General features: G+C 44.1%; 1 protein-coding gene across 2 annotated transcripts; it reads left to right on the top strand.

Annotated features, from left to right (window-relative positions):
* The first annotated feature begins 949 nt into the window (after nucleotides 1-949).
* On the top strand, nucleotides 950-24520 carry LOC136505807 (protein LAX PANICLE 2-like). Of its 2 annotated transcripts, none has more exons than XM_066500954.1 (4): nucleotides 950-1740; nucleotides 1829-1879; nucleotides 2209-2284; nucleotides 24130-24520. In XM_066500954.1, exons 1-4 carry the CDS (start codon nucleotides 1109-1111, stop codon nucleotides 24292-24294), a joined length of 924 nt encoding a protein of 307 aa, XP_066357051.1. In that variant the 5' UTR covers nucleotides 950-1108; the 3' UTR covers nucleotides 24295-24520. The 2 variants fall into 2 exon arrangements, with proteins under 2 accessions (XP_066357051.1, XP_066357052.1); XM_066500955.1 differs by having other exon boundaries at nucleotides 953-1740; nucleotides 2212-2284.

Here is a 24520-nt window from a genome sequence, read left to right as displayed (position 1 = left end):
CATTTGCCTGTAGTGCTACCAAAGAATGAATGGGTCTTATATTTTGGGTCGCGGTTGTTGGAGATTGTATTAGCCAGCGTGCATGCTCAATATATAATAACACATGATTTTAATAAGTGAATTGCATATATTGGCTTCAATTTGCATGTGGAGAGCCGCGCGGTGGCTACCTGCTAGCTTCTCTTGTGGTAGTACCTCATCAGCTCAGCTCCAGCGACACAGCCAGCGGTGGGGTTGGGGGCTCTAGCCCCTGTCGATCCTGGGCACGTGGAGCCCTTCTAAGTTCTCTCTTAAAATGTTATGCATATATGTATTAGGTAGAATGGGCTAAGGTTAAGAGAAGATAAAAAAATCTCTATTCTTTTGTTCGGCCCTTCCTAAATTTTTTTCTGATTTCGTCCATGCTCATCTCCATCATCATCATCCCTAGTTACAGGCTTACAGCTCGTTTGTACCATCCATCCATCCATATAATAAAAATAACAACAAGAGAACAAACGCACCTGCAAGGATTGGAAATGTTAAGCAGTAGTTAGTGACACACACACAAGCAGTACGTACAACATGCGCAAACTAAGCTAGCTCAGCTAACCGTAAACTAGTCAACGTCACACACGCGCTAGTGCATGGCATGTGATGACCTCAGCAAGCATATATGCCCTTTTGCGCACACACACACACGTAGAGAGAGAAAGAGAGAGAAAAAAAAATGGCATGTCTCGTAGTGCATCCACCCGTCCATCGGCCCACAACAAACATCAAAGTTAGGCACTGTGCGTGACGCCCATGACAGCTTACCTTCTCTCTACTACTCGATCCAGCACGCAGCTCAGCTCAATGCAAGAGTAGTATAGCTTAGTATAGTACTTGTAGAAGCCAGCAGATGGAGAAGAAGTGCAGTGTAATGTATGTAGCGTGTATGTACCATACAATACATTATATTGGCCGTGCTTGTCTAACCTTGCTTTTATCAAAGGCACCTTGCCCCTTTGAACATTTTCTCTTCCTCTTGCTGCACCTTCGTCTCTTCCTCCTCCTCCTCTTGCTCTCTCTATGGTGTCGGCCGCGGCGCGGCGCAACGCCACCAGAGAGGAGGAGGCATGAGAGGATGGTGACGTTACTCCGGCCGCACCGCCACGCCCATGGGCCGGCCGCCGTCAGCGTTCGCCTCATCAGCAGAAGCCACAGCCAACAACATCATCAGCTGCCGCCGACGACGCCGTCTCCTTGCCGCCGCCGCAGCGTCGTCCTGAGGCCCATGGCACAGGACCCCTCCCACCCGCACCGGCAGAGCAAGGACACCGCCGCGCCACCGCAGCAGCAGCAGCAGCAGCAGCAACAGCCCGAGCAGCCAGAGATAGTAGTGCACCAACCCGAGCCGCAGCCACAGCCGCCGCGCGACGTCCAGGAAGCGGCAGCCGCCAGCAGCAGCAGCAGCAGCGGCAGCGACGCCGGCTCCTCCTGGCTTCAGCTCGGGATCGGCCCGTCTTCAGCGTCGCCACCGCCGTCGCCCGGCCCGCACCGGAAACGGCATCGGCCCGATGACGACGCAGCAGGCCCCTCGACGTCCGTACAGCCGGCCTCGGCCCTGCCCCTGCTCCCGCAGCTGCAGCTCTCTCTACAACCAGGGCCTTCGTCCTCGTCCTCGGCAGCGCCGGTGGGGACAGTGGTGGCGGCGGCGCCGCCACCCCCCTCCCACGACGCCGGCACGTGGTTCTTGCTCCGGGCGGCCCAGAATCAGTGAGTAGGACATGTCCGCATCCCGCCAGGCGACTTTTCCGGGCAATGTGGGTGGTTAGCTCATGCCGTTGCCGTTCATCCCATGCAGGAGGATGGACCCGCCATTGCCGCAGATCCCGAGGAGCTACTTGAGGGTTAGGTTAGTATCTCGATTCTTGACCCTCCATATGCATTATATCTCTCTGTAGTCTGCACTGCACCACCATGATGCCTTATTGGATCTCTCTCCCTGTCTCTCTCCCTGCCTCTCTCTCTCTCTCTCCCTGATGTCTCTCTTTCCCTCTCTGTGTTCATTAATTCCTGATATAATCAACAACAAATTGACTTTGCTTAATTCCCTTGTGTTAGTTAATTATTAGGTTTTGATTATTGTTCCTTTGATTAATCTACCATGCATCCGTGCTGTTTGATCATGCCACATTGACCTGCTCTGCGGGGTGTTTGTGTGTGGGTGTTGTTGATGGGCAGCAGAGACGGGAGGATGACAGTTAGAGTAGTGATGAGGTACCTTGTTAACAAGCTGGGCCTTGACGACGATTCACAGGTATGGCATGCATGTCGCCTCCCTCCCCATGATGCCTTTTTTTGGATCGCCATATTTTTTAAATTTTCCCCTTCTTCATGAGTTTTTGTTTTTGTGCTATGGGTGGAACTCTTGCTTGTGTTCTAAACAATATAACCTGTATTTACTAGCTACTACATGACTTAAGTTCTAGGTTTGTTTTTAATTGAGCTCACCTCAGTGCGAGAAAACTTGGATCAATTTGTGGGATTAATATGAGAAATCAAAATAAATTTCAACCGATAAGCTGTTATGCCATCAATATCTAAACATAGGATGAAAATGCATTAGGAATCTGTGGTAAATCTATTCAAGTGGAGCCTCAGCTCCTCCGGTGTTGACCTTAAAAAAATGCGTTAGGAATATAGAAAAAAAAACATCATCAGGCCACCAATATCTAAACATATATGAAAACGTGTTACGCCACCTATAAGCTGTTCCTTGCTAAATCCCAAGACATCATCAGGCCGGACCACTGCACGCGAAAGAGTACTGTGGGGTGATCGAGCTTATCAGTGAGTGTTGTTAGGAAGAAACTTCTTAAAGAAAAAAAAGAATTCATTGTTAACAATAAAGAAATTACCTCCACAAAGAAATAACCACATTTTTTGCCACTAAATATAGTATGAAGTAAAGTGCCTCAATTCTTAGTTAGAAAAGCACTAGAGAACAAGTTTGGAGGAAGATCGATGAAGTGACAGGTTGGAAGGCCACAAGCAAAGCAAGGGCCGGCCGGGAGCAGGAACTTATTACTACGAGTCACCTGCCCATTGGCATTGGCAGGCAGCATATATGCATCTGAATGGATCTAACCCTGCTTCTGCCATCTATTAGCAGCCTCTCTCTTTCTCTCTTCTCCATGGTAGAGTAGAGAGAGAGAGAGAGACAGAGAGAGGTGGTGTGTATGTCATTAGTGTGTAAGTGAGTGAGTGAGTGCCTTTACCTGCAGCGCCAAATATTGGTAGGTGAAAGGAGCTTTAGAGCTACGGACAGTAGTTTAGATGTCGAGAGGTTCCCATCTCATAGGTCTTTGTTGTTGCTGTGACAAATGGTGTAGGTGAGGGGTGTGCGTCTCACCTGTTACATCAGGGGGGGAGGGAGAGGAGGCCGGGCGCCCTTCCGGCCCGGACCCCATGGCGATTAAGGGCTCTATTTTCTCTGTCGCTCTCTCATCTAACTAAGCTTAGTGCTGCATGCTTTTGTGGCTGCGCCTAATTAATTAAGGTTTTGGTTTAATTTCTCTCTCTCCTCCCCCTGGAGATCTTTGGACATGCATGCATGCATACCACTACCATCATATATATGCATTGTCCATGCATGATGGGAAGCTTGACTAGTTTGCTCCCAACTTTTACCTGAAACGGAAGGGCCCAAGAAACCCTGTCCTTGAAGGAAATTAGTACTTGAAGAAGTGTGAGAGTGGTGTTGAGTTTACTTGAAGATATTACTGCCCCCCTAAAGAGAAAAAAAGGGGGCCATATCTCACCTAATCCAGTGAAAGTCATGCACCATCCTATGTGCACCACAATGTGTAGTGCTTTTATTTGTCGTGGAATGCCTGCCGCAGGAAGCACAACAAGCAGACTCTCTCTCTCTCTCCATATAAGCATATATACATATACAGTCCCTGTGTGGGAGAGGAAGATGCATGTTGTCGTCATAATGGTCTCTGGATCCATTGCTGCAACCAGGCTCTGTGGTTGTGGACCGGCTGCCATGCTGCTAGCTACCTGCAAGCAAATAGATACAGACAGTAGCTATCTTCCATTTTCAGAAAAGGCCGTTGCCCCAGCAACCTGCACTTAGCACACCTCTGGTATCTTATTACTCCCCATTGAATGAGCTAGTAACTCAATTAGGTACACATAATTTGTCTGTTTTAGATTATGCGGTAGAAATGCAGAGGCTCGGACAGGAGCTAGGAACTATAATTTTGGTCAAACTTGAGATGTTTTGACTCTTCGAAAAAAATTAAAATGAATTATAATTTGGGACGGAGGGCGAGTATATTGCTACATGAGTTAAGACGGTGGTAAAATTAATGGTTCATAAGTTGCATAAGGTCGACGTGAATATATAATACACTACTATGGTATGGCGACCCTTTTTAATTTTCTGAATATTCATCTTCTGCCAGTAACTGAAAATTCCAGCCCATAAATATCCATCAACGTACACTCTGAAAGATGCCTAGCTAGCTAATCATTATTTTTATAGCCGGTCGAAATCCACTTGAGGTTCGTTTATGCCCCGCGCGCCCAAGCTAACAGTTCCGGCCGGCAAAATACTAGCGCTAGAGACTGTCGGTGCTGCATCGATCTGCATGGATGGGTGGTTGTTGGTTGAAGTAGTAGTAGCAGTGGCGTCAGGGAACAATTCGTGGAGCATGATCACCTGACCTCATCAGCACAACAATATGGAGCCAACTGCAACAGAGACAAAAACGTCGCATACCAAGACATTGAACTTGAACCCTGTAGAAAGTATTTGCTACATACATGCATCAACCTAGATGAATATACAATACCCGGCTCCTTAATTTGGATGTTGCTGGACACAACTGCTGCGGGCTGAAATAAATTTGAATGCATGGAAGCTAATAAGATTGTGTGCTCCATGATGTGATCATCTAGTAGAAAAAAAAAGAAGTGCAACGAGAAAACTCGCGCTATATAATCACAACTCACATGACTATGTATGGTGCAATTCTGTTTCAGTAGTCCTATCATCATAGTGCCGGAGGAATCCAAACTGGAGCTTTCTGATCATCAACTTCTCTAAAAGCGGTTTAATTGATTCCTTAGCCCTACGTTGAGCTGGCCTTTATTTGCTTTCTAGGAAATAAAGTGCATACGTACAGCACTCCAGCATCGATCGTCGTCTTAAGTCTCATTTCTGCTACGTTAGGATCAAATAGTTTTTCTCAACTAGTTTGATGCTTTATCGACAATGCATGCATGAACAGCATATATATACATGAGTAGGGGGGAAAATGAAAATATCTTATTAGTGGAACAAACCCAAGGCTCTTTGTTGTATACTATGCAATTTCATTTTAAATTTTCATATTTTAATAAAATCTATAGGTTCAATGGACAGTTGCCGGTTCTAACCTACCATAAAGAAACTATATTATTTTTTACATACTTATTTAAATATACTAGGTTAAGTTGGACTATGTTTAAGGTTTGTGATGAGATCAAATAAAATAAAATTAATCATTAATAAGCACTACATTGAAACCTAATAAATGGGAGGAGTCATCAAACATTTGTATATACAAACTCCAACAACATAAATCATTTATTTTAGAATGATTGCACTACACCTTTTGTAGTTTTGATCACTACGTGATTTCCAAGAAAGCTCGACTGATTTTTATGAATGGCCGACTGAAATAGCCAATGTTCCTTCAGTCTAGTTAAGGAATTATTCCTAAGAGTAATTTACTAAATATATAGTGGTTTTTAGGGTTGGGATTCCTTGTTTTAATTTCTTTTCACCCAAGGAGATTGTCAAATTAGATTACAAAACCTTCGGCTATTAAAAAATAAACACTGAAAATCTTAAATCTCATGTAGTGGAAGTATCACAGATGTTTGGAGTAGGCTTATCTCAAGAAATGTTTCACAACAATGTATTTATTGGATCCAAATCACACATTATATTAGAGAAAAGGGACAAGTCTTTACAGGACCGTGTGCATAATTCATAATCTTTTATGTCCTTAACATTTATGTTACCTATCACGCACCTGAGATTTGCACTAAAACTATACTGCAATAGAACTAGTACTAGTACTTAGTATGTCCTTTCTAGCTAATTAATTGCTTATTGAAACCTATATGTCTAATGCCAAAATACAGCTTTCAGTTAGGTGATAAGCTACTCCAAGTTTTCTTTGGTTCTTTAGTCGGTATCTTGGATCTTCCTGTGTACACTTTCACTACGCTCTAAAATTAGTCTATCTTGCTAGAGTGGTACGTGAGCCATGCATGTATAGAGACTTAGTTTGTTTTTCGCTTAGACATCTTCTAGAAGGCGGCTGCTTCAACTTTGTCTTCTTTTCACCTCCTTTCATAACACTTTGATGCTTTCTTTTCATAGATATTGGCCTTGGCTTTTTTTCCTGGCCTCTATTGTGTGGAGGTATGCATGTGCACATGATTATGCTTTTCCTCCCATATAGTTTTATGTGTGCTCGTGTAGTTGTTAGCTGGTAGTAATGTATACATAGGCTATAATTCAATACGCAGCCTAGTCTAGAAAACCAAAGGCTTCATATCATTTTTTTCCCATCACTTTACTCCACACTTTTCATGGTGGGGATTTCAATTTTGATCCAACCAAGGAAAGCAAACTCTTGCAGAATAGTAGTTCTGTAATTTAAGCTGGGAAAACTGATTTCGTTTTCACCCAGGCCGGTGTCATTGCCTATCCATTTATAAAGTGCCTTAGAAGGTAATTGATATATACGGATATCACTCTTTTTACCAAGCCTATAGTACAGATATATATGGATATCTTTTTTGTTATCAAACTCAGTACAAACGCAAACACTTAAAATACAATGCGCACCTATCTATATAAACACGCGCATACACCATACCCCTGTCAACAGAATATGCTCGGCAGTCCACCGAGGGGTATCCCACGAGGGTAGATTTTTCAGTGGGGATGCGTGTAATCAGGAACCAGATGGTGACACAAGGCGCAAAGACAGCGATTTAGACAGGTTCAGGCCGTCTGATCGACGTAATACCCTACGTCGTGTGTCTTTGGTGTATTTGTATTGATCTGTATGTAGATCTGATCTGATAGATCCTATCCGCTAGGGGACCCCTACCTCTCCTTATATACTCTGGAGGAGGTAGGGTTACAAGTAAAGTAGCCTATTTGGTACTATATAATGTCTTGCGGTGCATGTCGAGCAGCGCCGTGCATGTCTTAACCTTGTGGGCCGGGCCACCCCTGGGGGCGCAGCCCATGTCTTGGGGGCCATACCCCCACAGCTAGTCCCCGAGCCTGACAGTAGGTGACGTAGTCACATGGTGCTAGGGTCAGAAAGTAGAAGACCAGCCGAGTAGGCAGCCAGTCCCCGGGCGTAGCCTCGAGATGAGAACAAGCACATTCACCGCAAGGTGAAGTGTGCCCACTTAGTCCCCGAGCCTGCTGGAAGATGAAGAATGAATCTTATAGCAGGGTCAAAGAAAAAGAAGTCTGAAAGCTTACCGACGTCGTCCGACATGTGTGTATCAAGACCCCAGACGTGCTGCCCAAGATCAGCACCCTGATCCGAACAGCATAGAGCAGCTTAACAGCACATCGACGAGACGTAACAAGATCCGAGCACCGAGGAGTTCCCGGCGTAGCCGGCGATGTCCGACCACTCAGGGAGTTCCCAGCGTAGCTGGCGATGACCGAGAACCGAGGAGCGAGGAGTCCCCGACGTAGGCGGTGATGACCGAGCACCGAGGAGTGAGGAGCAAGGAGTCCTCGGCGTAGGCGACGATAACCGAGCACCGAGGAGCGAGGAGTCCCCGGCGTCGCTGACGATGACCGAGCACCGAGGAGCGAGGAGTGAAGAGTCCCCGGCGTAGGCAGCGATGACCGAGCACCGAGGACCGAGGAGCGAGGAGTCCCCGGTGTCGCTGGCGATGACCGAGCCCCGAGGAGCGAGGAGTCCCTGACGTCGACGGCGATGTCCGAGCATCGAGGAGCGAGGAGTCCCCGGCATAGGTGGCAATGATCGAGCACCGAGGACCGAGGAGCGAGGAGTCCCCGGCGTCGCTGGCGATGACCGAGCCCCGAGGAGCGAGGAGTCCCTGACATCGACGGCGATGTCCGAGCACCGAGGAGCGAGGAGTCCCCGGCGTCGCTGGCGATGACCGAGGAGCGAGGAGTCCCCGGCGTCGCTGGCGATGACCGAGCACCGAGGAGCGAGGAGTCCCCGGCGTCGCTGGCGATGACCGGGCACCGAGGAGTCCCCGGCGTAGGCGACGATGTCCAAGCACCGAGGAGTCCCTGGCGTAGGCGGCGATGTCCGAGCACCGAGGAGTCCCTAGCGTAGGCGGCGAGGTCCGAGCACCGACGTAGCTGACGACGTCCGTGCGGTGAAGTGTGCCCACTTAGTCCTCGAGCACGAAGAATCCGAGCGCTGAGGAGTTACCGGCGTAGCTGGCGATGAAGCACGAGCGGCAAACAGTCGGATCAACTGGTCGGCGACGGAGTCCATGAACCGAGCGGTCCGACTAGTTGATCGGTGGGGAAGCCTAAGCAACAGGTGATTCGATCACCTGGACGATGATCCTGCAATGCAAACATGTAGAACGGGTAGTACATGACGCACAAATAAATAAACTCCAGAGAAAAATCAGCAATGGTGATAAAACGGCGTATGCAGTTCGGCGATCAGTTGGCGTGAAAATATATTTATGTTTAATATAAACCGCTCGACCAGTTAGTGTGTAGCTGAGTCTCTAGCCCTAACTAGCCCATAGTCCACAACGTCGAGTGCGGAGCCCGTGCACGTGTAAGAGGAACAGGCGTGACCAAGGAGCCGCTCCCGACCACCTATAACGCAGAGCGCGGAGCCCGTAGCATCAACGTGACTGTTCGAGGGTTCGGAAAATTGTTTGGAGAGCAAATATGGAGAAAATAGTTTGGAGAAACATTATGGCGATATACGGAGATTGGAGAATATTTAGAAGAATATTAAAGCGTGACTTAGCTTTAGACGGAGCATCTGGTCGACGACATATGGCATTATCTGGTCGGCGTTGACGGCAAGCACCTGTCTAACTCGTGTGTCTCTGTTGCCTTCTTGTTCTTGATCTCGCGCTCCTCTGCCGATCAATCTACCTTCGTGGGATACCCCTCGGAGGACTGCCGACGATATTATGTCGACAACCCCTATGATCACTTAAGAGGGACTGAGCTGGAGCAACAAATCTCGAGATTGATGAAGTTACCGCACTCATCTTTATCCTACCAAAAGCGTAACGCCATTAAATCCTAGAGTAAATTCAAAAAAAATTGAAGACCAGTGTTATGTCAAAAACTTGAATCCAAGTGGATTGGTTCCACCACAAAGAACCTAACAAACTGCTCAATTCTCATATAGGGATACCATGTAATGCCGATGTGAAGGATATTATACGATTTTTTTTTGCCTCGACAAACATTAGACAATATGTTACAAAACTTGTTGAAATACATTATGATTTCTTCGTGAGACCAAATAAATTCAAATTCATTCCTTTTTTCCAAATATTTATGACGCAATGTTTAGGAATGCCATATTATTAAGATATTACCTTCAAAAAATATTATTAAGATATTTTAAATTTAGAGAAGTGAAGTCCTGGTGGACCTTTTGAGTTTTTATCCATTCTGATCCGTACCTGATGTCAATATACGCCCTGCGTTAGAAACTAGAGCAAACTAGTATGCGACAAGCCTTTGACTAATTAACACTACTGTATTATGCATGGGTCTCTTGTGATACAAAACTGGTGCTGTCACTAGATTTGTATTGAAAAATGCTCTAAAATTAAGAATAAGGTAGCAGTCAAGCACTGCAAGAATTACCGATTGACCCTGCCTGAACCGTGCTGTGTGAACTGTGATGAAGTAAGTCGTGACGTCTCACCTTTCCAAGACTCCACGATATTATGCCATCCTAATCGACTGGCAGTTGACTTCGTTTGGCATGACTCCATGCAGGAAACCAACTACTTAGGTCGCTAGTCCACAAAGCTGAAGAAATTAAAGCACCGTCGGTTCCTCCCCTTACCGTTCACGAATTGAGAATTGAATCGATTTGTTAGGGAAAACGATCTTTTCATATCATAGATACATTGCAATCTTGAAATCTACAAAATTGGAAGCAAACACTTTAGTCGCCATCTCCGATCCATAACTAGTTTACTTGTAATTAAGATTTAGTGTGTATGCCTTATTTACCGCATTTGGGAAGAAACCCTATCAACAATTAAGAGATCAACTCCAAGAAGATGGGACTATTCGAAGTAAAAAGCAACCCCCCCCCCCCCCCCCCCCCCACCCCCCCCCCCCCACTTAAATGAAATTAAGTATTTCTCTCCTTCAATTAAATCATTTCATTTTTTTGTTATGGAAAAAACCACATAGCTATAAACACGACTTGATCAAAATCGTGACTTTTATTATATATAAATTATCAAATAAGTCGTTCTCCATTGGCGAAAGATAAGACAAATCATCGGGTCGGTATTATAGTCATTACAAGTTGCGATCACGAGTGTTTACTACACGAGGGATCCCAAATTTTAATGACGCTCTAGACCTCGGAAAACTCAGGATACGTATCCTGCACGTCCATATGTACGTGGCTGATGTGTTAACGTTGACCACCCGCAGCTGTGCGTGCTAGTATACTAGTGTTGTCACTCGTCGCTTGCTGGTAGCGGCCGGCCGGCACTAGCAGCAGCAGAGCTACTACTACTATACACACAGCACTGTGCTCGATCGGCCGGTGGTGGTGGCCACTGGGCATGTCGTCGTTGGAGCTTTCGTTCACGAATGGACGTGGCACCTAACACACGGCGCGGCCACACCACACCTGCCTCGCCATCAGCGATGGACGGATGGGACGCGAGCTCGTTTTTGTACACTATGGGCTTGTTTAGTTGGTGAAATTTTTTGAGAAATAGTACTGTAGTATTTTCGTTGTTATTTGACAATTAGTGTCCAATCATAGTCTAATTAGGCTTAAAAGATTCGTCTCATAAATTTCGTCTAAACTGTGTAATTAGTTTTATTTTTTATTTACATTTAATGCTTCATCCATGCGTCCAAAGATTCGATGTAACGAAGAATCTTGAAAAAATTTGTAAAATTTTAAGAACTAAACAGGCACTGTGCAAATGCGATGTGTGCTCCCTGATGTGCATGGCTACGTGATCTCGCACCACGTACCTTCAGCTGCAGTTGCTGCATGCCCTGCCCCTGCCCCTGCCTGTGCCTTGTTGTGAGTGATCACACGCGCCTCATCAGCTTATTAGCTCGCGTTCCGACGTCCCCGTCCATGCATGCATGCTAACTGTATACTTAGACCTTATTTGGATGTAGTCGTATTCGCATCAATTCATATGTGTTGGGTTGGATTGAAATGAAATTTAAGCTCAATTCCACCTTTAATTCGCTTCAACACATATGGATTAAGGTGAATCCGATAACATCCAAACAAAGCCTTACGTGGCGATCTATCCATCGGTGTGCATGCATGGCGCGGCATGGATGATCATGCTGATATGATATGATGCGTGCCTGCACTGGATCCATGGGTACGGCATATATATGGTATATATCCTTCTCATCAATTAGAATTATTAGAATTGATAGTACATATGCATGGTGGGTGCATGCTCATGCAGAGGTAGTAGTTAGTACGTGAATAGATTTAATTTAATTTGTAGAGGTCCACCTGTGAGGTTGCACTCTCTCTTTACCTCACATGGATTTTAGACATAGATATTATTCAAAGAATATCACAGTCGGTTCTGCACCTAGGAGCTGTAAAAATGGCATATAGAGTAAAAAGATATACCATGGTATGTATCATTTAGTACCCATTAAACTTATTGAAATTAAAATGTACTAACCTTAATCGTGTAAAGGACTTTAAACTTTGAAATTGGGATTTGGTGTCATTCAGTTTTAGAACCCTTGGAATTGGGTAATGCATGGCCAAAAGATTACATCATCGGCATGCTTGTGAAAACACCCTAGTTCCCTTCTCAAATGTTTGAATTCCACGACATTGTACTCCCTCCATTTCATTATGCTCGAAAGTATACCGTATGCACCAAGGAATGAAGTATGATTTCTAAGAAAAAGTTAATATGAAATGAAACTCCATAGCCCTACGAAGACATTTGGAACAAAGAATCTATTCCTACCAATTTCATTGTAAATTCCCATGGAACGGAACAAAGAATTTATTCCTACCAATTTGATTGAAAATTCCTATAGAATGGCCAACGGGCTCTTCCCTAGGAATCCAAAAACAAAATAAGCATGCGATTAGACATCATCGATGCTTTAGTTCCTTAATGTCCATTAACCTAATTCACAAAAAAGATGTCCACCAAACCTTCTTTGTTTGATATGTAGGCTATATTTGGTTTAGCTTTTCGAAGCTATGCTTCTATTGCCAAAAATCATAATGCCAACCAAAAGGAGGAAACTTGAAGCTGCTTTTTCATTAACAATTGTTTTCGTGTAGTATAATTTTAACAGTATCTTAGACCCTAGCTTTCATCTTTCTACCTTTCCAAATGGGTGGAAATAGAGAAATGTTTTACACCTTTTTCAATAGATATAAAGAGAGGGGTTAGGTTTTATAGTTGTTTGAACTAAATAACTTATAACCTTTTTTACAGCACACAACTCACAGTTGAACCAAATAGACCCATAGTTATCCTTTGTCCCTTGTGCACAAAAGCAATTTTATCTTTTTAAATGCGTGCACAAACATTTAAACCGTATATGGTGGAGTCCTCGTGCATTCTCTCCACAACCATATATTATACGGCAGGTTATTCTTTCCCTTCATATTTCAAACATCTCTTTTGTAATTTCCATGCATTCCAATTAATTTTTTTGTAAGGATTCAAACTGCCAAGGTATTTCACTGCTTTGTTTTCCCTCTCTCTGTCTCTTTTTTCAAAACTCCTACTCCATATTTCTTTGTGCAAACAAACATTTACTAGAAGCACTATGGTTGTCTAAGGGGCCGCTTGGCGGAGCTCTTCCTGACTATGCCTCTATGCTATAATAACCATGGAGTCAAAGCTGAAGGAGCCACAAAACGTGGCTTCATTGAGACCCTAATTTATTAAGGAGAGAGAAAAATACTTAAATGAATAGTGGTTCTACAGTAGCTAACACATGAGGAACCAAAGTTGCAAGAAGCTATGCTAAATACCACCTCCATTAATTCCAAATTGCAAGTCATTCAGGCAGCTATATGTAGAGGGAGTATATCCTAATGTTAGTGGTGACAAGTGGCAACATTAGGCTACAATCCATAGGGACCCTAGATCTAGTCAATTCCAAAAGTGGTACTCACATTTCTGTTGATTATTTATATGATCATAAGTATGGAAAATGGATTTTAAGATTTGGGTAAAAGTCTCTCCTATTTTAACCCTTCCGTAAGAAAAAAACATTAACACCTGTTACCTTTTTTATAAAGCGCTTGAGATTATTTTTCCCTGGAGTGGTATACGATATATTGTTTGACAAGGATAAGTGAAGAACTCGTGAAGAAAATAAAAAATCAGTAGGTACTACACATTTACGATTTGCCATAACCTCCCTCATATATACGACGTCTCCATCGGCCTGGCAATCATACACACTAGGATTGTCTAGACACCAATAAGTCACGGTATTTGGCGATCGATCACGATGTTTGCTAGATATATGATATCATGATTACGATTAGACAACCAAATAAGGGTTCCATCGCCTCGTCGCAATCTCCGTAATCACGTCGATCGCCAGGGAAGCTATAGAAGAAGGTATATCTATTGAAACTGCTGCGCTTGTGTATTTGCCAATTAATCCCCACCGACACCAGCCAGTTATCGTTTTCTCGCCGACTGTACATGCGACTATGAATTCTGACCTACAAGCATATCACACACAACTGTCACATCATGAATTTCGATTATTAAATGTTTTTTTTTATTTTTTGTTGTTGTTGTAGTACATTCACGGATCCCGATTTTGTATTTGCAAAGTTCATCGGCTACATTAATTATGCATTCTTCTATCTAAATACATATAGCATCTTTATACAGTGACATACCTGGATTATTAATTAGGGTGGTAGAGCACAAGCTTCCAATCAGAGTTATTCAAAGGTCACTGAGTGTTTTTTTATGTGAAATGAAGTCCACTGAGTGTTAAAGGGAAAAAGTGCTGCATGCATTTTCCTTATGAGAAACATGTCCACTCCACTGAGACTCCATATGCAAAACTCTCTGGTGTGCAGTGTGCCCGGCCTGCAGGCTGCAGCTTCATATGCAGCAATATACACTTTGGTCCACCACTATAGCACATACACCATACCTTTTGCATTCTACTAACCTAACATCTCAATCTAGCTTAGCCCAGCATTAGGCTGACAGGGTATCTATCATTGCCTCCACCTTCTATGGTGCTCGTACGTGTTCGTATAACTGGCCATCACTTTTATTTATTCAATGGCAGCTGTCGTGGTATACACAACATTTCCTCGAAAAGCAAAGGTTTAAACACATGTAGGCACTGCAGCAACTCTTTTTTATTTGCTTTTGTTGACAAAGAAAAGACTTAACTGGTCCAACCAAATATATATTATATATATTGTTGATTTTAGAAAAGGATGAAGTCCATTTTTAGCCACTAACTCTTATGTTTGTCTAATTTTAACCCTAAACAATAAAAATAGGTTAAGTTTGGCAGCTTAACTATTAATATTGTTCAGTTTTAGCCCCTCAACCTTATTTTGGTGATTTTCGGACAACATGATCAAGCTCACCTATAATCAGGTCTATGCTCTCTCTTCGTCACTTGCATTCCTAGCACACTCGTCTCTCCTGAAAGGATCAAGATGTCCAAGAGAGGGGGTGAATTGAGCTAATTCTAAATTCTTTGCAATAATTAAGTCCTACACTTTGCCCACTTCACCCCTTGTGCCTCGAATGTGATTCTATTGATCTACCACACAAAAGTTTAGCACCCTAAGTTCTAATCCTACTCTAGCATGGCAATTCTAAGAATGTAAGACAAGAAATGAATTGATCAAATGTAAATGCTTAAAGTAAAGAGAGAGAGAAACGCGCCGATGTTTTGTCGAGGTATCGGAGAGTCGCCACTCCCCACTAGTCCTCGTTGGAGCACCCGCGCAAGGGTGTAGCTCCCCCTTGATCCGCGCAAGGATCAAGTGCTCTCTACGGGCTGATTCTTCGACACTCCATCGCGGTGAATCGTCCACAACCGCTCACAACTTGAGTTGGGTCATCCACAAGCTCTGTCGGATGATCACCAAACTCTCAATTACCACCGAGCCATCTAGGTGATGGCGATCACCAAGAGTAACAAGCACAAACTCTCACTTGACCACAACAAGCCTAATAAGAAGGGTGGATACACACTTGCTACTCTCCTTACACTAATGAGGCCTTAATCTTAGATTCTCAAATCTCGATCACCTCACTAGGCTCTTGCTCTCATTTGCACTATTAAGGGTGTTTCTCAGCTGAACAAATGGGCAAGAGACCTCCCTTGGACGGGTAGAGTAAGTATTTATACCCCCTCATTCAAAACATAACGTTTGGAGGCCGAGTCATCACACTGTGGGGTGACCGGATGCTCCGGTCAGTTGTCTCCGCCACTGTGTCAGAAAGAGCCGTTAAGTTCTGATCGGACTCTGACCTGCGTCCGATTAGTACTGACTGGACGCGTCCAGTCAAGAACAATGCTCTCTAGAACCTTACTGATGTTGACCGAACGCTGGCACCTAGAGTCCGGTCACTTCGCTGTTCAGTGTTCGGACAGTTACCGGATCCTGACCAGCGTCCGGTCAGCACTGATCGGACGCGTCCGATCAGAAAACTCCCTCTCTGGAGCCTCCCTGGAGTTGACCAGACATAGGTACCCAGTGTCCAGTCACTTTTCACTCAGCGTCCGGTCACAACCAGATAGCTCCAGTTGATCAAATGAACTGACTGGACTCACCCTTCATTGTCCGGTCACAACCAGACCAGCGTCCGGTCAGTCATTTCACCCTCTATTCACTTCCAACTCAAAATCCTATGTGAATGAAGTTTACTCCAATTGATCTTAGGGCTACTCCTGAGCTGCCTAGTGCTAGGTTTGACAAGTGTGCACTACACCTAACCCACTAGACTCACCTAGGTTAGGCTACTAGTCTATACCCCCTTAATAGTACGGCCAAAGGAAAAACAAAGTCCTAAACTACTCTAAGTGTCTCTTTAACACCAAACGACATTTAGAACTAGTCCATCCTTAACCTTGTCGTCCATCCTTTGAAAACCGAAACGATTTCCATCGTCAGGGGCATGACCACCATGATTGCCCAATCAATTGACATTATCATGACCTAACTTAAATTGCCTTTGCAAAACACACGTTAGTCATAGTAATCTCGCGTTGTCATTAATCACCAAAACCCAACTAGGGGCCTAAATGCTTTCATCTCCCTCTCCCTCTCCTCTATGTGCACCGATACCTCTCTATCACTACTATCCTCCACCTTTGGTACCCTTAGCATGTAGGCTAGTGGCTAGGAGCGAGACTAGTGAATGTGTCATGTATTCACATGCATGTGTGGGTGAGAGGAAGGAGATCTGAGCAAATCTGGCCCGCCCAGGCACTAGACAACAAAACATGAGCCCAAAAAAATTCTCGGCCAAGCCCGACTCAAAGCATTTCTTTTATTTATTTTTATACTAAAAAACAGCGAGTGGCTCGGCCAAGCTTGGCCCGAGCCTATCCTAAAAATCGAGGCTAGAAACAGCCTATGGGATGTACTAGGCATATATTTTAGGCCCAAAACTAGACTGGCCTTTCTCTAGAGGAAGGTCTCGAATGATAAGCGTTGAGTTGTACAAGTGGGAATGACAAAAGTAGATTCAAACCTTGTTGTGTGGGTCCACGGTGAGATTCACCTATAGTGCAACCAAGCCGATGACTAGTTTAGACAGCTCACAATGGTCATGAGGCTAGAGTTGCATCAACAACGAGTAAGCACTAGAAAAAGGAGCACTACCACAATAAAGTAAAAGCCAAGGGAGGAAGAGGACCAATGAAGGAGTGAAGGGGGCATGGGCTGAGCAATCCAACCTCCCTAGTGGTGAGAGGGAGTAGGCAGGTAGCTCGGATACACCACAATGCTCTTTGATGGTCTAGGCTTGAGTTTGTTACTAGTAGCCATGATTTGGCTCGACAGGGATGACATAGTAGCACTCGCCATTCTTTCAACCCCAATTGCATGGATCCCATGGCCCTGGTGTGTGCAACCAAATCTTACGCGCCTGCGAAATTTGACCACGGTCATTAGCACTCCATAGCATGTAGTGCCCTCTCTATACCATTATCTCTCTGGTTGCAAGCAAGGGATAGCTTCTGACGGTGCATAGGCACATGGTAGCGAGGTGGTCCATATAGAGCAGAGGATAGGGTAGCAACAAGCAATGGCGGTGGCGGTGCAAAAGCTAGCACCACGAATGCAGCAACAGGAGATGGCGTTAAGAGAAAAAGGGACGTCGAAAAAGAGGGATGCAACCAATCATAGGTGGGCCCACACTAACAAGTGAGCCCAAGGTATACGAAAACTACCAATACCAAGCTAAATGGGGTAAAATTGAGCTATATTGATACACTACTACACAAAACTTAACCGAGGCGAGCAAAAATGATTAACCGAGGTGGTTATCCCATCCATCTCCGCAAAAAGGTCAAGGTTAATCCGGCCTTAATGGAGGCAGTTGGTCGCCCACCTCAGTAAACCAAATAAAAAACAAAAAAAGGAAAACCCATGGACAAGCCCAGTGAGCCCATATATGGGCCTATCGAGCCCATCCATGGGTCGTCGCCACCGTCGCTCGCCAGAGACGCCACCAGAGGAGCACCGCTGTTGGATCCACCACTAGGAGGAGCGTCGCCACTGGATCCGACCGCTCCACCAATGGATCTGCTACTAGGAGGAGTGCCGCCGCTAGATCCAGACGCTCCACCACCGGATCCGCCACTAGGAGGAGGCACCGTCGCCAGATCCGGCCGCTCCACCCCCGGATCTGCCACCAGGAGGAACGCCGCCACCGGATCTGGCTGCTCCACCACCAGGAGGAGCACCATCGCCGGGCCGCTGCACCGCTGCATGGGGAGGAGGGCGCTGCCAGGCCTTGCAAAGATGGAGGGGAGGTGCACACGTCGGCCTGCTACACCGCTACGTGGGTGATGGTGCCACATTGTTGTGCGACGAGGGAGGGAGGGAGGGAGGGAGAGATGGAGGGGAGGGGAGCGGAGGGCGAGGGGTGGGGCACGCGCCACCAGGATGGGAGGGGAGAGGTGGGGCGGAAGGGGAGGATAGGGGTGGGGCGTCGTGCTTGTGAGGGGCGCCGTTCAGGTGAGGGGCGACTGAGAGAGGTGAGGGAGAGGAAGTGAGAGAGGTGTGGGAGAGGAGCGAATGAGTGAAACCCTATGTGGTAACCGTATATATACTCAGGTCATGCTGGTGGGTTCGTTTGGGCCTTGGCCTTTTTACCGAGGCAGGCAAGTTAGGAGGTCCGCCTCTGAAAATAGGGGTATTTTTTGCCGTTAATAGATTTTAGGAGGCGGTTATTAAATCGATTTTGTGAGGCGGTTGATTGTGACCGCCTCGATTAATAAATGGGCACCTCGGTTCAAATGTCCGCCCGCCTCCGACGCCATTTTCAAAACACCTCGTATAATTTTTTCTGTAGTAGTGATAGTTGAGGTGCTAAGCTTATCTAGTATTATGTTAAAACTAGATAGACACAAGAGTTAAGGGGCCAAAATAAACTTAACCCCTTAGGAAACAATTCTAGCAAGTGTTTGCTACATAGGAGAATTGTGTGTCATTCATTAAGAGAAAGCATTTATTTGCTTTCGATAGGTCAATGAAATGACTAGTAAAATGAGTTGAAACGTTAATAGTCATCTGTTAGATGCTGCTCTCTGCCTCCATTTCTTATGTCCGTTTCAGATAGGCCTACATGAATATGGAAGAGAAAAAAAGCATGATTTCTCATTAGGGAAGTCTATTTTTGACCATCCAATTATTGTCCAAGTTTAGTTTTAATCATGCAACTCAGAAACCAAAAACAGATGGCTTTAAAGTTGGTTTCATAATTTCTAAAAAAAAGTTGGTTTATTTCTAAAAATTCATAACTAATTAATTCAGAAAATATAAAATAAGTACAAACATTTTTTCCTAAAAGTATAATCTTTCTATTGGTGATCCATTTTATGTGTTCTTATTCACAGTGTTTTACTTGTAATCACGCTCTGTACTTATGTAAATTATTGTTTTTGTACTATATTATATCCAAGATTGACCAAGAGAATACATATCACATACGAGTAAACAAAAAATCTATAAAACCATGCCAACTTCGCAAGTACCATGCTCCACCATATATAGATCATAAGTATTGCAACCACTATGGAATTGCTAGCCCTATAAAAATAATTTGGTCAATTTAACTGACATATTTGGTAATCTATTTGGAGTAGGAATTCTTTGGGTTGATCTCTAGGGTTTATATATAGCACAAAAAATGATAATTCAGATAATTAACAGTGAACAATGAAAACAAGGAACAAATAATAAAAGAACCAAATAACTCCAAATCAAGTATGATAGACACATTATATTCTTTAAAAATAGTGATATTGATTTCCTATTTTATATTAAAAATTTAGTTATGTATTTTGAAAAATAAACTAATTTTTTGTAGTTACAAAAAATAAAAATCAGCTAGATGGTCGAATTTGTCCAACATTGATAGTTCATTGATCAAAGATTTTTGGTTTTAGAGTTGCATAGCCAAAAAATATACATAAGAAATAGATTGATGGCCAAAAATAGACTTCTCCCACCTCATTAAAACTTTAATAATTTATAATTAAGTGTCCTTAGAATGTAAAGGTGGGATGTCATTCCAGAGCTAAGACTTATTAGGACATATTTATATGACATAGACTATTCGTTGACCAATTAGTGGACTAACAACTGGAAGCTCGACTAAAAATTACTCCCTCTATATCCTTAGAATATATGAGATTTAGAGTTCAAAATTTGTAATAAATTATAAGGGATTCTAGGTGAACAAACACTCTACAAGGCAACATTTATATGCATACCTATCATTAATGTCTATCATCAAGCCAAATATGGTAACTAGGGAGGGTTATATATGTCATTTCCCTTACCACACAATATGTCCTAAAATTACTTGATACCTTGTATTTCGACACAAGGAGTAGTCCACATGTGGATGAAGTAGAACTAATTTTTAACTACTAGTTAGTCTATGATGCAAATATACTCTTAAGAGCTTACGAGACTGAATGCAGTAGCTGGTTTTAAAAGACATCTAGTTGTCCTGCCACAACTTGCACTATAACCATCATAAATAATGTTTTGTATTATCCTTATAACACTGTAGTTGTTAAGCATGCATGTCACATTAATTTCACTGCCACCGTACGTACTTGTGAGCATTTACATGGATGTAAAGACCATCCAAAGAGAGCCAACCACCCTAAGTTAGTTAGCTCTTGGTACAGCCTACCCTTCACCCAACTAGTGAGCGCCGTGTGTCCATATCCGTATAAAAATATGTGAAAATAAGCTTTACATTCTAACAACTAGGCATGTCGTATCCTGCTCCTTTTTTGTTTCCTAAAGAATACAGTGGCCCGTAACAGCCGTTCAGTCCAGATCGAGGCCATGATGCTACGGGCCACTGTTTCTTGTAGATCACAACCAGCTGATGCCTGGCAGTCAGCAGCAGATGAGCTAAAGCACCACATGTTTCGGTTTCATAACTCCGAATTGCCATGTTCGCTTCGCTAAAAAGCCAGGTTGAAAAGTATTGTTCGTTGATTTATTATGAGAGAAAAATATTATAGCATGACTGATAAGCTAGGCTGATAAGTTCAAGTGAACAGGGCAGCAGAGCTAACTGAAGCCATCACAAGAAACACGTGAACACTTAGCAGAAAAGCAAGAATGATTAGCACATTAAACAATAACACATGTAGCAAAGATTAGGTGAATGCATCTGTTTCACTTGGCAACAGGCATCGCAATTCAAACAGTAGTTTGCTCAGCGTTCCCGGTGCACGTCTCCATCTGTTGCGCGCTCTCCCCGTGGGCGATCTAGGAGATCGACCAAAGAACACGGGCGTTCGTGTGGACGGGCACGGACTCGGTCGCCGGGGGCAAGTGCCGAGTTGCTTGGCCGATCGTCTGCTCCCCCAAGGAACTCGGTGGCTTGGGGCTACCGGACCTCACCTCCCTTGGCTTCGCACTACGACTGCGGTGGGAATGGCTGCGACGGTCCCAGCCCGACGCCCCCTAGAACGGCCTTGCCATCGAAGCATGGGCCAGCATCATCGACGCCATGTTTAGGGCCTCGGTCTCCTTCCAGCTGGGGGACGGCTGCGACCGTCCGTTTCTGGACCGACGCCTGGCTCCCGGAGGGTGCCATCTGTTGCTTCGCCCCGAACCTGTTCCGTGCAGTCGGGAGACGCCGGCAAAGCCGTACCGTGCGAGACGCCATGAACGGACGGCAATGGGCCAGAGACATCACGGGAGCGAGGACTGCGGCAGTCCTAGTTGAGTACCTCCGCCTCTGGGAGATGGTGGAGAACGTTCAGTTGCAGCCCAACGTCCCGGACCGCGTGATCTGGAAGTGGACATCCGGCGGCGTGTACTCGAGCTCCTCAGCCTACCAGGCGTTCTTTCTGGGGAGGACTGTGATACCTGGTGCTAGAGAGCTTTGGCGCGCCTCCGCACCACCAAAGGTGAAGTTTTTTTTTTGGATAGCCCTCCTTGGCCACCTCTGGACCGCGGAGCGACGCATGCGCCACAGTCAAAATTAGGCAGCAACTGGAGAATCACAATTGGAGGGGCCCCATCTTTCATCAATCATCAGTAATAAAGAGAGTACTTTCTGCTGGGGCCCTTTTCTAATGATTGTTCTCCGGCCATTTGCTCTGGTGAAACCTGGTGAGGGCAGTCCCAATGAAAGAAACTAGTAGTTTCTATAATATAGGATATCGCACCAAAAAAGTACTGCTTTCCAACCCATGGTTTCTATGAGTAATAACTATTTTCTCTTTCTCTCTCCCAACTCTATATTTTCCTCCAATGGAAGTGCGACACGAGCTCCCTAGAAACTGGTGGTTTCTCCCCAATGGCGATTTCATGGTTTCTTGGTGCATTGGGTCAAGAGTAGACCTGGTTTCTTCATGAAGAAACAATTTCTATGATTTTTGCTCTCTTTCTTCATTAATTACGTTGCCATGTCAGCATTTTGCCTACGTGGCAAGTCATTTAATGAGGATAGAAACCATCATCAATGCACCATTGGGACTGCCCTGGTCAGGCTCTGCCGCAGCCACTGGTTTTTTAAGGCCTTGAACCGCATGCCTGCATTGCTTTTCCACCACCGCGTGTGACAAGCGAGCTAGTCGCTTCATGGTTAAGTGTGATGTCAAGGATTCTAGGTTCTATCATCCGATTGGCTATTAGGCTGTCATTTGTTAGTAAATAATTTAACGGGAAAATACATTGTATAGCATTGCAACAAGGGCTTGCAAAGAAATATATGGTATAGCATTGTCCCAGAGGCAAGAATTTATGTTGTCTCTACCTCCCAGTTTGGATCGAGGGGGTTGGGAACCCTATAGATGGAGAAATCCGGTCACTACAATATTCCGAGTGGTAGGAGTAAAAGCGATCAGATATGGACGGATATTAGAAGGATACAAATTCAAATAGGTACATTATTTTTTTTAGATTTAGATTCAAATATGGATAACGTCAATGGTGTCGGATAAGATATTAATAGATATCAATATCATGTTAGCCGATTTGAGTATTTGATATGGATACGGTGTTAGATACTAAGGGTGTATTTGGCCCCTTGGAATAGTTCCAATTTAGACCTGAAACACTAGAATTCAGCTCCAGAAACCGAGAGAAGTGTTTCTCCTTTTTGCACTACACAGCTGAATCGTCCAAAACATGGTTTGGCACCGATTCTTGTTCTCTCCTCATGTACTTCCATTGCAAATTTACCAAGAATTTATGTGCAACAAATTAAAATGGGTTATATTTAAGTTATTCTTCGTACACAGAGTTCTGGATTTTTTTAAGCATAGTTTCATTATAGGATTTTTTTATTGAAAAACATATATTTGAGAAACCAGAATCCAGACTACAACCAATCTCACAAAGTGATTCTGATTCATCCTAGAAATGTTCTTGACAGAATCTAGATTTGAAATGTTTCTAGAAAATCTGGATCCCTATCAAACCTTAAATATCCAGACTAATCCAGATCCAAACTTGCATAAAAAAGGAAAATATCCATACCATTTGTACCTCTACCCATTAGAACTTTATTACAAAAACTCCTAGAGAAAAAGGTGGAGTGTCAATTTTCAAATTGTCTAAGGTCCCTTCAACCTCACTGGCAGCAGCCGTAAAAACACTATTGGCAGCAGAACCACGGAGAGGATGTAGGTGTTATGGTAATGTAGTAATGTAAGGTATGGATTGCTGCAGACCAGTAGTTAGAAATGTTCCATGTTTCTTTTTCTTAATGAAATGACACGTAGTTCTCCTGTAGATGGTGTGATGAATCAATTTAGTAATTAGATATTAGATCTTTAAGATCTTGGTAGAGATGTCATTTCAACCACTTAAACCATTAAAGGAGAAATAGAGAACACAGGCAATGACTAGCAAGAAATTGGAAGCATCCATCATATGTCTAGATTCAGTATCTAATGTTAACTGGTGAACTGCTAATATTTATTTGACCAATAATACAATAAACTGTACATGCCACTAGAACAAAAAGAAAATGGAGGTGTATTCCAGTATTTTGCTCATACATAAATAATAATAACATATTGTGTGGTTGTCATATCATAATCTCTGCTTCAGCAATCATAATGATAGTAAGAATGCTTGACAGTCAAACCTCATTAACATTCTCTGTGAAATGCAGTTAGAGATTACCTGTCGCGGGCAGCGCCTTCAACCGACGATGACCCTGCAGCAGGTCCGTGACACCATTTGGCGGCCAGTGCCGGCTGAGGCTGCAGCGGTTTTGCCGGCCCCCGGCTCACCAAGCACAAACCAGATTATGACACTGCATTATGGCAGAAGCTAGCACCTGGAGAGCGGAGCAACAACAGACACAGCCAACTTTTCACATTGTAATTAGATTTCACTGCCCACAGGCACTGATTCCCTTTTTCCCCCTCCCTAACATCTAATCCTCACCACAGAATTCACTGAGAAAGAATAGTAGAACACCAAGGATAGTAGATTATAGGTAACACCCAAATGTAATTGTACTTCAAACCCTGAGATATAATTCATTCATATTTATTTAG

The sequence above is a fragment of the Miscanthus floridulus genome, chromosome 14 (genome assembly GCF_019320115.1).
Source record: "Miscanthus floridulus cultivar M001 chromosome 14, ASM1932011v1, whole genome shotgun sequence".
Lineage (NCBI taxonomy): Eukaryota > Viridiplantae > Streptophyta > Magnoliopsida > Poales > Poaceae > Miscanthus > Miscanthus floridulus.
Note: the sequence above shows the minus strand (reverse complement) of the source record. Positions and strands in the feature narration are given on the sequence as shown.